Source organism: Lissotriton vulgaris, chromosome 1_1 (assembly GCF_964263255.1).
Source record: "Lissotriton vulgaris chromosome 1_1, aLisVul1.2, whole genome shotgun sequence".
Taxonomy (NCBI): Eukaryota; Metazoa; Chordata; class Amphibia; order Caudata; family Salamandridae; genus Lissotriton; species Lissotriton vulgaris.
The window spans coordinates 1,874,615,129-1,874,628,581 of NC_141685.1; the positions used below are offsets into that span (position 1 = coordinate 1,874,615,129).

The following is a 13,453-nucleotide window of genomic DNA, read 5'->3' on the forward strand; positions in this document are numbered from 1 at the left end:
TCACTTTCCAAGCAGCTCGGGAAAATGGCAGTTGCTTCTTTGAAATAAAAAAATTCTCACATTTACAAAAGCTTTAGCTATTGGCATTGTATTTATGTGTTCATTATCAAACCAGATAAATAAAAAGTATTGTCATTTACAATAACAATAGTTTAAACTCTTGCAAATGCGACACCTACTGCATTACAAATGCTTGTTTTATTTTATTTATTTTTTCCGCAGAAAATGCTGGATCGCATGGGAGAACCTCTTGCCCAACACCCTCTGCAAATGAGTGTTTCATTCCCCTTGCACCCCGGAAAGGGATTTTATGCCAGGACTGTACTGGAGTAAACCTCCTACCCTTTGCACGTTGAAAGGAGAATTATAGGAGTGTGCCCATAATTGAAGGGCCACAGCATTTTGGGTCCTGTGATCTTGAAGTTCCAGTGCAGCCCTGCTGGTAGTTTGTAGTACTTCATGAACCAAGGGGATCTCTTTGTCAATAGAGTACCTTTAGATTTCTAACAAGAAGCGGATCTCAACCCCAGTTGCAAAAATTGGTTTGCCATCTTTAAGACAAAAAGAGACACTGAAGAGACCATCTGACTTGCTGGCAGTGCTGACCGTGTATTTTATTTCAAGCAACATTTGGAGTAGCAGTGGTTTCATCCGATATTACCATCTCTCTAAATACAAATGGCTTTTACTTATAATATTTCTGTAAATCATTCTGTCATCACTTCTCCTACAGAAGGAGATCCAGTCTGACCAACAGCTTGGGTTAGGGGATTTTACCAATGAAGCCAGTATTGAATTCCTCTGCCATTTCCTTTGATGGATTAGGGCATGGCATCAAACATGAGGGACTAATAAATGATTTTAAAGGCAGCCATATTTGTTATTGCAACTATGTTACTTAGTTTTTTAGAAAATGATTTAGTTTATATTTTGCAAGCTTTTTTTTAACTAACGAAATCATATAGTGTTAGGATAGCTCATTCACACGCTGTAACTGCATCATTCAAAGGCGCATGGCGTTTCAGGGAACTCTAAACAAGCATGTTGTGAGTAACTTTTTCTCTTTTGTGGGCTGGTCGTGGTGTACAGATCGTTGCAGTGGGAGCAGAATTTAGAAACCACATATTGTTTTTCAACTTGCAGTAAATCATTGTTTTATGTTTTTTTATGCTTTGAAGGCTTTTCCAATGTTGTTTCAAACCAGCGGATCTGCAGGCACCCAGGCAAATAAATACACCACAACGTTGACCTCTAGCCAATCAATTCATCCAAGGCCAGACGTTTGTGTTTACCTATGGGTATCTGAATTATACACCTCAGGTACCAAATCAACAGCTCCCATGCTGTTGGGAAGGTGCTCTGAGCCAATCTGAGGCCAGCACATCATTGTATAAACTTACACAGCGCTGCAAATTCTGAGTCACCGGATTTTGGTTCTATTTGAGGTTTTCTTCTTTTCCTTTGGTTTATTTGACCTCTTCCTTAAGCCTTCCTCCCTCTCTACAGGCACAGGATAGTCAGTCACAAGAAGACGTTCTTCACGAAGTGCAAGAGTTTGTTCATGGCATTTTTCTTTTGGATTCTCGAGTCTGCCTTTCCCCTCCAATACTTTCTTCTAATTAAACATATTTTAGTTTCTTTAAGCTGCACTGTGTGCATTTGTTCATTAATGGTGAATGTAGTACAACCGACCCCTACATTCCTGTCTCTGAATATATAGACGTGTGAGTTTATCCCAGTTCACCAGACTTTTGTCACGAATCATTGAAGAATTATTTTCCTCCGTATCTACCAGTCACTGTGTGTAAGTGTATGTTCACGTGTGCAGCCAGGGAACCATTCCAACATACTCCACTTTACTAAACCCTAGCAACGCTACCCCAGAAACTCCAATGCATCCCAGTTACACAACGCGACCACCCTGCGTGATGAGCCCAGTCATCTGCCACAAGGCCCTGCACATAGGAATCCACTCCGTTCAAAATACTCCATGGATCGGTCATTAAGACGCACTGATGCCCGTTTACATTTGAATACTTACTTAACAGACTTCCTTTTTCTTTAGGCAAAGGTCAGAGAAACGTACAAACTGGGGACAGATAAATACTCAAAGACCCATAAAGCTCGCCCCTTTCAAAGGTAATCGTGACTCGGGTCCACCAGAGTGATCTTCAGCTTTGCTGTGTCGTACTTACACGTGTAGCATGTTCTTATGCTGTTGCTGTTTATGTATGGTATTGTATTCCTTTAATGGCGCGTGGCCAGTGCGAAGCATAGAACATCCTGGTGGGTCTCCAGGGTTCCAACCCTGCGCATTCAGTTGGAGTTGCCGTGCTGCCTGGCGCTTGCCTGTTTCACTGTATTTCTGCTTTCCTTGGAATAAAGCCTTCGAACTAAAGCTGCCTCCATCAATCACTACAAGCTTCGCCTTAGATGAGTGAGTCCTGGTGTTCAGGAGAGGTCTCCAGCCGCTCTGAAAGGCTGCCTTTTTCAAACCAGCAGCCCGAGTACACAACCAGAAGCAGGCTAGGTGCACTAAACACTTCCAGGGAAAGTCTATGATGCACATATCCTCTGAAAGAAAAGAACAATCGAGTAACAGTACGAGAAAGTGAAGACTGCCCTCAGAACCTTTATTATCTCCCAACAGAACCCTGCTCTAAGTCAGTTAATGTTGATATTTACATTCCCGCTTATTAGATTGAGGTCTTGCATGGCATCCGTCATTGGAACAAGCTCTTTCTCATGAGGTTCTGGGTTTACCATAGGATCCAGATACAACAGAAACACCTAAACACATGGAGGATGTCCAGGAAACTGCTACTGCTGCGATAACATTTTTACAGCAGATTAAAAGGCTGAGCTGCTCTTAACCACCTCACTGAACTACAACGTATCAAAGAGAAATAACAATGTATATCAAATTTACTCCCACTTTCACCATTTATACTTTTCTACTCCGTGCTTGAACTGTGTTCTTATACGTTCACAAAGTGCAAAATGCGCAAATACAAAAATGATTCACTCTTCTGCTTTTCACACATTTATGCTCATTTAATCAGGTAGAAAGACAGACTTAAGCCCCCACTATGAGTGGGCTGGTAAATGGGCCAGATGTATCCAATTTTTCCCATCCCAGGGGTACTGGTAACACCTGGGTGGGGAAATCCAGCCCACTACTAGTTGAACAGTGAGCGTCCACTAAGAACATATGAATTACTGGTGGAAATCTGTAATTCTAGCCCAATTTCCCAGGTATTACTTATTTTTTGCCTGGACTTTTATCCAGCGGCAGCAGGTGAAATCTCCAGGTGAAAGTTAAGAGATTTGCAGCGTTCCCACCAATGTAATAATTTCGATGGGGGATTAATGGGCCTTTCGTAACGAGGACTACTGTCTTAGTAGGTGATTGTTGCAATAGGTGAGACGCAGTATAAATGTTAGATGTTGAGAAGGGGGACCTGCCTGTCTTGCCTTTTGTTCTGCTGTATGTTTTCAAGTGAAGGATGCAGATTTAAACGTGTACTACTACTTATACAACTCTATGTTGCTCCCACTGAGAAGTGTGTGAGTTTCTCTGAATATGGATACCTCAAGTCCAAGAGTATTTGTGCAATGGTACTTCTTATGTCACATTTTGTAGTGTCTCATTTATGTTCATGCTCTGTTGTATTAGGACATGTACATACTTCAATTCCAGTAGATAAGTGTGTGTATATTTGAAAGGTAATGCTTGTGCTTTGTATTCTCCTCCATGAAATACGAATGCTTCTAACAGCCTTGGCACTCTGTACTTCGCTGAGGAGAGATGCACTCCAGTGGTGTCCACTGCTTACTTCAATAAAGCTTCTAACCTACTTCAAGGACCCTTTCTTCATTTGCTGCGCATTACCCCTGCAACTTTACATCTGGCGACGAGCGGCAACAGTGAATTTCCACCAATTTTGCGCATTTTTCTAGACAGAGAAATATTCGGTGAAGATTACCTTGTCATTCCCCGTGAATAGACCATCGATTGGATCGACCTGCTTCCGTTTTAATAAGAGGTACGGTCCCAAATTCATCTTTTCTCCTGTTTCGCCTCTTGCTACTCTCCTCCTGTTGGACTTGGCCCTTTTTGCAGGGTCACCCCTGAACTGTTTGCCTTCCTCGTGTATTTGGTCTGACCTGTTTTTGTTGGTTTTATGACTCAGGGCACTTTACCACTGCTGATCAGTGCTAAAGCTCATATGCTCTCCCTATTGTACAGTGATGTATGGATTAGTGACTCCATGATTGGCTGGTTTGGTTTACTTGTCAGACCCTAGTACTGTGCACTGAGTATGCCCTGGGCTAGTAAATCAAATTCTGCTGGTGGGCTTGCAGCACTGGTTGTGTCACCCACAGAAGTAGCTTGTAAAAGTGTGTCTCAGGTCTGCCACTGCAGAGCCTGTGTGCAGTCTGGTACTGTGTAACCAAAAAAACAAGAGCGTATCTGAGATGAGGGAGCTAGAGGCTCGGGGTACTGGGAGTCAGCAACCTCCAACAATACTGTTAAAACACAACCGAGTTGCTCCCAGTGGGGGGGGATCTAGGTGCAAATGTTTCCTAGTTTGTGAGTGCAGACATCTCACAAAACGTGAAGGACTGGTCTCACACACCACCTGGTGTCATGCTTCATCATAGACCAGTCCTTGCCCTCTAAAATCTCTGTTTGATAGAGGGCGGTCATACACCTGACAACAGGGATGCCCTTCTAAACTAAGTGTGGGCCCTTACGGAAAAAAGTGAGTTAAAAAGCCATTACAGATGTCAAATTAAATGTAATATTGCTGGCATCTATATGGTGTTTAAAAAAGGTTATCAGTGTGTTGGGAATGTAATTGTCCCCCCACCGATGTCAAAGTGTCCACATGTTTATGCTAGGTGGCCCAGTAGGGTCCGCAGCATTCATCAGGACCTATGTGAGAAATATTACGGGCTCCGTTCTTACCAAACTGTGGTGAGAGGGCATCCACTGTGTGGGCTGAACAGTTTCACACTCCACTGCGAAATGGCCTGGATATCTAAAGCCCTGGGGTTGGGACAGAGTGCCCCATATGAGGGTGAGGGTAGAAAAGCCCTTTGGTTCAGAGTGTTACGTGATGTGATCTCCGCTGCCATGTCTATGTGTGTGCTCCTCCTCCTACATCGAGGAGAGAAGGAGAGCACACATGGGTGTAGCCCTCATTCTCCTATGGGGCACCCACATCACCGGGAAGCATGTCGCAGTAGAATCGTTGAGTCAACGCAGGTCCACCGAAGTGCCTCGCATCGTCGGAGAAGAGGATTGACATCGCATCAGACGCCGCCGCATCTCCAGGAAGCGTGTTGCAGGACCTGTCGCGGCTCATCGCCGGAGAAGAGGATCGACGTCGCAGCAGATGCCGCTGCCTCACCGGGAAGAGTGTTGCAGAGCCTGTCGTGGCTCGCATTGTTTTGGAAGCAACTCGCATCGCCAGGGGAGAGGATCGACCTCGCAGCAGATGCTGCCGCATCACTGGGAAGCGTGTCGCAGGGCCTGTCGCGGCTCGCATCGTGTGGAAACATCTTGCATCGGCCAAGAAGAGGATTGACGGTGCAGCAGAAACCGCTGTATCACTGGGAAGCGTGAGCATCATGAATAAAGTGCCATCTTTGTTTCTTTGCACCAGATCTTCAACACATCACCGTCCTTGCTTGTAAGGAACTACTGCTTCACCTTCTCTGCAACACTTTTGTTGTATTGCGTTAGGCATCTTAAGGTACATTGACTCAAAGTGTCGCATTTTAAGATCTAAAGAGAACTAAGCTATTGCTACCATTTTTAAGTACAGTATTGTAGATTTTTGTCGTTTGTGGTCATGTGTTAAATCTATATAAAGAATACTTATTTTTAATATTCAACTGGTATGGTGTCCATCTGTGGTGTTGTCACGGAGTTACTGTATGTGTTCACAAATGCTTTACACACTGCCTCTGAAATAAGCCTGTCTGCTCGCGCCAAGCTACCAAGGGGGTGAGCAGGGGTTATTTTAGGAGTTTACCCCCTTACCCTGACTAGATGCAATGCAAGGCTCCCTATTTGTCAAAGGTACCTACCTCTGCCAACTAGAGACCCCCAAATCTAACACCTCCCATGCCGCATCTCAAAACCTACAATTTCCTTGTCTTGTGATGTGTGTGATGATTTCATTATGCATTTGACGCTTGCCGGCCATCTTGCTTGAGTTGGAAGTTGCAGTTTACAAGCTTACACGGGATCTACAAGGCTGCATTCATGCTGATGTCATCACACATTTGACCCTCGGAAGCCATCTTGGTTGAGTGGGAAGCCCCATTCAACATAGCTTTCTCCGGATTTATGAGTCAGCATTCACATGGGGACAGCATTTGTTGATCGTTTACGCTCCAGTGCTTTCCTCAAAAGGAGCAAATATCTTATTTTTCAATTTACTGAGGAGCATCTCACCTTACTCCTGCTTATAAGTAATGAATTACTGTTTCTCTGCTCAAGGATATCACTGGTGCGATTTGTTTAATTATTTCTTGGTGCTTCACCATATATAACCATGGCAACCAACCAGTAAATAGTTCAGATGAGTAATTTTTTACCTTCTGCCGGGAAACCAAAGGATACATGGAAAATTTGATTTAGCTTGTTTGTGAATTATTTAGTGGCCATAGATGCTGAACATTATTCGCCTAGACATAAATTGACCATTTTTGTCAGCTATTTAGGCAATGCTGGTCAACAAATATTTGATAATCTTCCAGTTTCCTTACTTTCAGCTGGGGATGGAGATGGTTTGAACGTTTATACAAACGCCATACATAGGCTTAACAAGAAATTTCTGGCTCAACCGAGTGTAATTCTGTAAAGATTTATGTTTACGAAAAGGAAATAAGACCCCAATAAATCAGTTGAAGAGTACATTTCGGTTTTGAGAAACTTGGCTGGTAACTGTAACTTTGGTCCTTCTTTAGACACTTACCTTAGGGATCAATTTGTTTACAGCTGCTACTACAAAAATATTTAAGAACGTATACTAAGCTGCACAGACCAGTCTCTAGCAGAATTTATTGACATAGCCAAAAGTATTGAGAGAGCCATCATTTTACCCAAATGCTTTGCAAATGACAAAGTTTCTACTGTCAATACAGTCCAGGCTGATGCTTCTATTAATGCGGTTACTTACAAAAACAAACTCTCTAAACCTGTTCAGAAAAAACCTAATGGTTTTTGTTACAGATGTGGTTCCAGGTCTCACCTAGATAACAGTCCAATATGCTCTGCTTTAGGCAAAAGGTGTGCAAAATGCAAAAAGATTGGTCACTTTCAGTAAGTCTGTAGAGGTAAAAATGTAGTTCAGGTCAGTTCTGTTCAAACCATTAATTGCATTGATCACAATGTGAGTGAGATTGATGTTTCTTTACAAAATGATTTGGAGAAAGACATTCTTACTATTTATACAGAGTCCCAAATGCTTTTACCTAACAGAGTTTAAGATCCTGCCTGCCAGGTCATTGTGGGTGATCTCGACCTTGACATGATGGCAGATTCAGGGGCTCCTGTTACAATTATTTTAGATCTTTTATTTAAAAAACATTGGGCTGCTACACACCTTTAGAGATTAATGATATTATTCCAAAAGCTTATGGAGACAAATACATTGACATGCTTGGGCTAGAATGGGTCTCAAACTGGTTCCTGGGTCAGACATTCCTGTACAAATTAAAGATGTGTCTGTTCCTATGATTTCAGAGTGTATGGATGATGATGTTCAAAAAATTATGTTGGAGTTTCCTGAAGTTTTTAGCTCTACAAATAGGTAACATTTCTAAATTGGAGCATGTAATCAAATTAAAATCTAATGCAGTTCCCATCTCACACAATCCAAGGTCAATCTCTTTGAGTGTCAGGGATGACCTCAACAAGTTGCTTGATAAATTGGTCTCTGAAGTCATAATCGAGGCCACAGATTCATCAGAATGGGTCAGTCCCATTGTAATTGTTTGAAAAAAGGATGGCGGTATTCACTTGTGTGCCGATTTACGTTCCCTTACCTAGAACATTTTAGTGGACTGCTATCCCCTCCCCAAAATCGAGACCCTCTTGCAGGTATTAATGGTTCCAGATTTTTCACGCTATCAGATCTGCGCTTAGCGTACCACCAGATTCCCCTCTCTTCCTTCTCCTCTGATTAGACAACTTTTGTAACTCCTTTTGGGGCTTACAAATTGTTAAGATTACCCTTGGGGTTGGCCTCTGCGGCCTGTTTATTTAAAAAATGTATGGACCACATTTTAAAGAGTATTGACTCTGTACAAGCATATCAGAATGATGTGTTGATTTTTTCAAAAAGCAAAGCTGAAAACATGGTTACTTTAAGAAAAGTCCTTAACAAATTTAAGGATGCGGGAGTCACATTAGGCTGTGACAAATATAAATTCGTTTTTCAGTCAATTGAATATTTAGGTCACACTGTTTCCTCCTCAGGTATCAAACCAAAATTGTCTCATACACAAGCTATTTGCAAGTCCCTGTTCCCAAAGATAAGGACTCTTTGAAGTCATTTTTAGGTATGACGGAGTATTACTCTAGATTTATTGCAGGATAAGCTCAGGTGGTGCGATTTTTGAGTTCTCTTTAAAGAAAATGCAAGCTTTGTTTGGACTCAATAAGTACACTATGCGTTTGACCTGGTTAAAAAAGTAATTGTTGAGGCTCCTGCTCTTTCTTCTTTTGCTCTAGGTCAAACATGTTTCATCTCTGTCAATTTAGTTTAGGAGCAGTTCTATGTCAATGGATTGATGGTAGAGAGCACACATACGTTTTGCTTCCAGATCTTTAACTCTTGCTGATTCCAATTATAGTACCATAAAAAGAGAGGCCCTTGTTTGTTCCTGGGTTGTTGAGAAATGTAAAACATTCATTTGGGGTACTCACTTTGACATGTGTTCCTATCATAAACCTTTTCTTCATTTACTAAATGGGACTGGTACAGGCAAAGCCTTTGTGAGGTTAGTGCGCGTTTTATCACGTTTACATGAATACAACTTTGTGATGAAGTATATTCCTGGTGGGCGCAATGTCAGAGCTGATTGTCTGTCCAGGTTACCTTTAAAAACCCCTTGCTCAGAATCAAAAATTGATAATGATGAATGTGTAGTTGAATGATGACGTGTTTGGTTCTACATCTTTTGTCAGCCACAATGACTGGCTCGAGGCATCAGAGGAGGACGAAGTTCTTCTGGCCACCAAAAACACGGTAGTCTCCGGCTGGCCTAAAGAACGTTTGCTGCCTGCTCCTTTAAGATCTTTTGCCCAGGTGTCTTGAAGAACTGTCTATTGTAGAAAACGTTCTCATGCGGGGAGACCAGTCTGTTCCTCCTGTTTCTCTTCGTTTAACATTTTTTCAAGCAGCACATGAAGGCCATTTAGGTTTAGGAGCCACTTCCCAAAAGTTGAAAGAACATTTTTGGTGGCCCGCCATGGATAAAGATGTTTCACAACGGATAGGTAGTTGCCAAACCTGTCTTGTCTCTGACAAACAGTGGAAAACTGTAAAGGCTCCCTTGCATTGTGTTCCTGTTCAAGAAGAAGCTTGGACAAAACTACCTCTTGAGTTTGCTAGTCCCTTCAAATTACTTTCTGCGACAAGACAACTGTGATTAAGTTCTTGTCTAGAGTCTTTAACCCTGAGGGTTTTCCAAAAGAAATTGTCACAGACAATGCCACTCATTTCACTTCCGTGTCAATGCAGGATTTCCTCAAGTGTCATGATATAAAACATTTAAGAGTTGCTTTGTATTCCCCTTCTTCCAACGGTCTTGTTGAAAGAATTAATAGTTTTATAAAGCATGGAATACACACTGCTTTGGCTTGTAACTTGCCTGCAGGGGATTTCCTTAAAAAAAAAAGATTTGGTCTTATGTCACCTGCCCTCATTCTACCACTGGGATATCTCCCTTTAGGCTTCTTAGGAAGAGAGATTCCAATGGCAACATGTGTTCAGGTTATATAAAGGTGTTAAGAAAGGAAAATGTTTCTTGTTTAGCTTGTAAAGACAAAGTATGAAAAATAATGTTTTGATTCAACAATACATTTAGAAAAAGCTAGTTGGCTCAAAGTATAGCATTGCTTTGCATGATTTTCAAGTACGTGATTGGGTCATGATAAAAAATCCCAATAGAGCAAAAATGGTGTTTCAAAATTTTCCCTTCCTGTGCAAATCCTTAAAACTGCAAAAGGATCACTCTTTTTTCTGGATAAAAAGGGGTGGTGGAATAAAAGGGTGATTGTCAAATTGACACATGATCAAGCATCTATAATTCTTCCTTCTAAGAATACTGCTGTTGAAGATAATTAAAAAATTTCTCTGTTCACGTTGGGCACTCTTCTGATGATGTATCTAACAGGGTTATTTGTAATCAATCCTCTTCTCATGTTGTTTCTCCTCTCAGAACTTCACAGTGTGATGATTCTCTGTGTCAATTAGATGCTAGTCATCTCCAAGGTGAATTCAGCAGAAATGCTTACTCTGGTGTTTCTAGGTCTTCTAGTAATTTTTCTTTACTTACTACAGTCAAAGATTTTTATATGTATTAACTTTTCTGATATTATTTGCTATGTTGCATCCAGTATATTTCCTAATTGCTCTTTTCCTTCCAGGTTCAGAGATCTTCTATATGCATTGAGTTTTCTTTAATAGGAGGGGGATGATGTTAGGTGGACCTTCTTATGTCACATTTTGTAGTGTATCATTTATGTTCATGCTCTGTTATATTAGGGCATGTACGTACTTCAATTCCAGCACGGTATGCGCTGGAATAAGCTTGTGCATATTTGAAAGGTAATGTTTAGAAAAAAGGGGACCCCTATATATTACTATTGCACCTGCTATACATAGGGAACAAACTAAGTTAATGGCGGTCTATAGCCAAGTGACAAAATCAAAATGTGTTTATATGGAAATCATGGTTGATATAGCTTACATATGAAATTGAGAATGGAAAGTCCAGCCAGCTATATATAGATAATCTCAAACAATGAAATATTCTCATTTGATTTTATTGGTATATATTATATATATTTATCAATTCTTTTAAGATTTACATATTTTTTATATATATTCTTTTTGTGTTTTTCTCTTCTGTTTTTCTTTTCTTATAGTTGTTTTTCAATATAACAAAAGTCAGTTAAAAGCATACCAGAAAAAATATATACATAACCAATAGACATGAGACTGAACAAAATGTTGAAGGCAAAGCGGTAAGCACATAAGTGTGTGTATATTTGAAAGGTAATGCTCATGCTTTGTATTCTCCTCAACGAAATACGAATGCTTCTAACAGCCATTGGCACCCAGTACTTCACTGAGGAGAGACGCACTCCAGTGGTGTCCGCTGCTTACTTCAATAAGGCTTCAAAACTACTTCAAGGACCCTTTCTTCATGTGCTGCTCATCACTCCTGCAACTTTACAATCTGGGAACAGCACTTGAGGGGTCTCACTGAAGCGCATGCAGCGCCCAAACTCCATAGCAAAGGTTTAAGATGAAGAGTAACGAATCGAGAACCACATATTACACAGACATTGATTGAACTATTTAATTATTGCACTGTTGCTATGACTACGCTGTGGCAATGACGTACACTCCGCATGCGCTCCATACTCACTGCGCAGGATCAGCTTGCCGAAGAGGCTCTGGTCCCTCTCCAGGGTGTTGCAGTTCCAGCGGTGGTGGCGAAACTGGTGCTGGCACTCTGCGGTCCACTCCCTGACGCCCAGACCTATGACTTGCATCACGTCAGGGTGGCGCAGGCACAGCTGCCGCTGGGGGCTCACCAGGCCTGGGACGTTATTACACATCACCCGGGAGGAGGGGGGTGACGAGCCCACAGCTCCCATATACCTGTGAACAGTAGAAGAGTGAAATGATGCCACAGACTGTATGCAGCATTAGGAAACACAGAAAGGTCATTGGCAGCAGCACATATGTACAAAGTTTGTAAGTCAATAATTCTCCAAATATTGGCACGTGGTCAACAGGCCACCTATCAACATCATACACGTCAAGAACACGCGCAAACACGCTCAACAAAATGATATCCACTATTTAGTTCTTTTACTCTCACCCCACATCTCTTCTTTATCATGGGGCTATTGTTTGTGTCTATTTATTTTAGAAACTTTCAGTAAGTTTGGGGAGATTGGATGCACCTGGTATTAATGCGTTAAGAATATGTATATATGCCAGCTCCAGCGCATGCATATTTAGAATACGAAGGCACTCTGGTGCGATAATTTCAAACACCTTTATTTAGCAGAAGCGTTTAGGCATTCAGCTGTCTTCAGTGCTTTAAGGTTTCAGCACTTTGTGCACAGCGATGCATTTTTAAATGGAAACAATTTCTCTCCTGATTGGAGCTCATGTGATGTGGCAATTAAAACAGGAGTTACGATGTACGCTTCATAAGGCCGCCATACTTTAAAGGTAATGTCTCAATTTTTAAAGATGTTCTCCATTACCATACCAGTTCAAAATTCTTAATGCTGTTAGCTTTTGGCGTGTCTTATGGCAATTCAGTCCGTTACGATGTCTGTAACCACTCGAACCCTGTGCTTGATTTGCCCCTCACCAAACCTCATTCCGATCAGGATGCAGCCGCAGGTAGCGGTACATGATGGCAAATCTTGAATTTGGATAATTCATTACCTTCGGTCAGCGGGAGCACCCTGTAGAGACGGTTTGGCTTCTGTATACGAAATGTAGCTCCAATCCCAAACTATTGCCGAACTCTAGGTGGGTGCCTTTCAAGAGTGAGGATGGGACTCACTTTAACATGCCAGCTCAGGCGCACACATTTTTAGCATACGAAGGCACTGAAGAAAGCTGAATGCTGAAACGCGCCTGCTAATTAAAGGTGTTTGACATTATCGCCCTGGAGTGCCTTCGTATGCTAAATATGCATGCGCTGGAATGTTAAAGTGAGTCCCATCCTCACTCTTGAAAGGCACCCACCTAGAGTTCGGCAACAGTCTGTTTTTTGATGGGATACTGACCCCAGAACAGAAAAGTGGAAGTGTGGAAAATGAAACTATTAGATTCATTTCCACATTCCACTCAAAATCCTGGAAAGTGCAAAAAAGCCTGAATAAACATTGGAAGGTCCTTAGGACAGAATCTACTCTGAATGACGTTCTGAAAGAGAGGCCATGTGTTACCTATCGCAGAGCAGATACACTTAGAAGAAAAGTAAGCCAAAATGAGGTGAGCATGATAAAACCTACCACCTCCAACATTCAGGGCTTTTATACCTGTATGAAGTGTAAGGCTTGCAGGTACAGCACAAATGTGAAAAAAGTATACTATCCGGTGGAAGACAAAGAAAAATACATTGAGAAACATCTCACTTGCCTATCCGAATACTGTGTATATGTGCTAACGTG

General features: G+C 41.7%; 1 protein-coding gene across 1 annotated transcript in view; it reads right to left on the reverse strand.

Moving 5' to 3' along the window:
* Positions 1-11,821, reverse strand: part of WNT2 (Wnt family member 2) — a 481,175-nt gene extending 469,354 nt beyond the window's left edge. The window contains exon 1 of the mRNA XM_086938254.1: positions 11,680-11,821. Within this exon, the coding sequence (XP_086794380.1) occupies positions 11,680-11,806 (127 nt within the window). The 5' untranslated portion in view covers positions 11,807-11,821. The remainder of the gene's footprint in view (positions 1-11,679) is intronic.
* Positions 11,822-13,453: the final 1,632 nt, after the last annotated feature.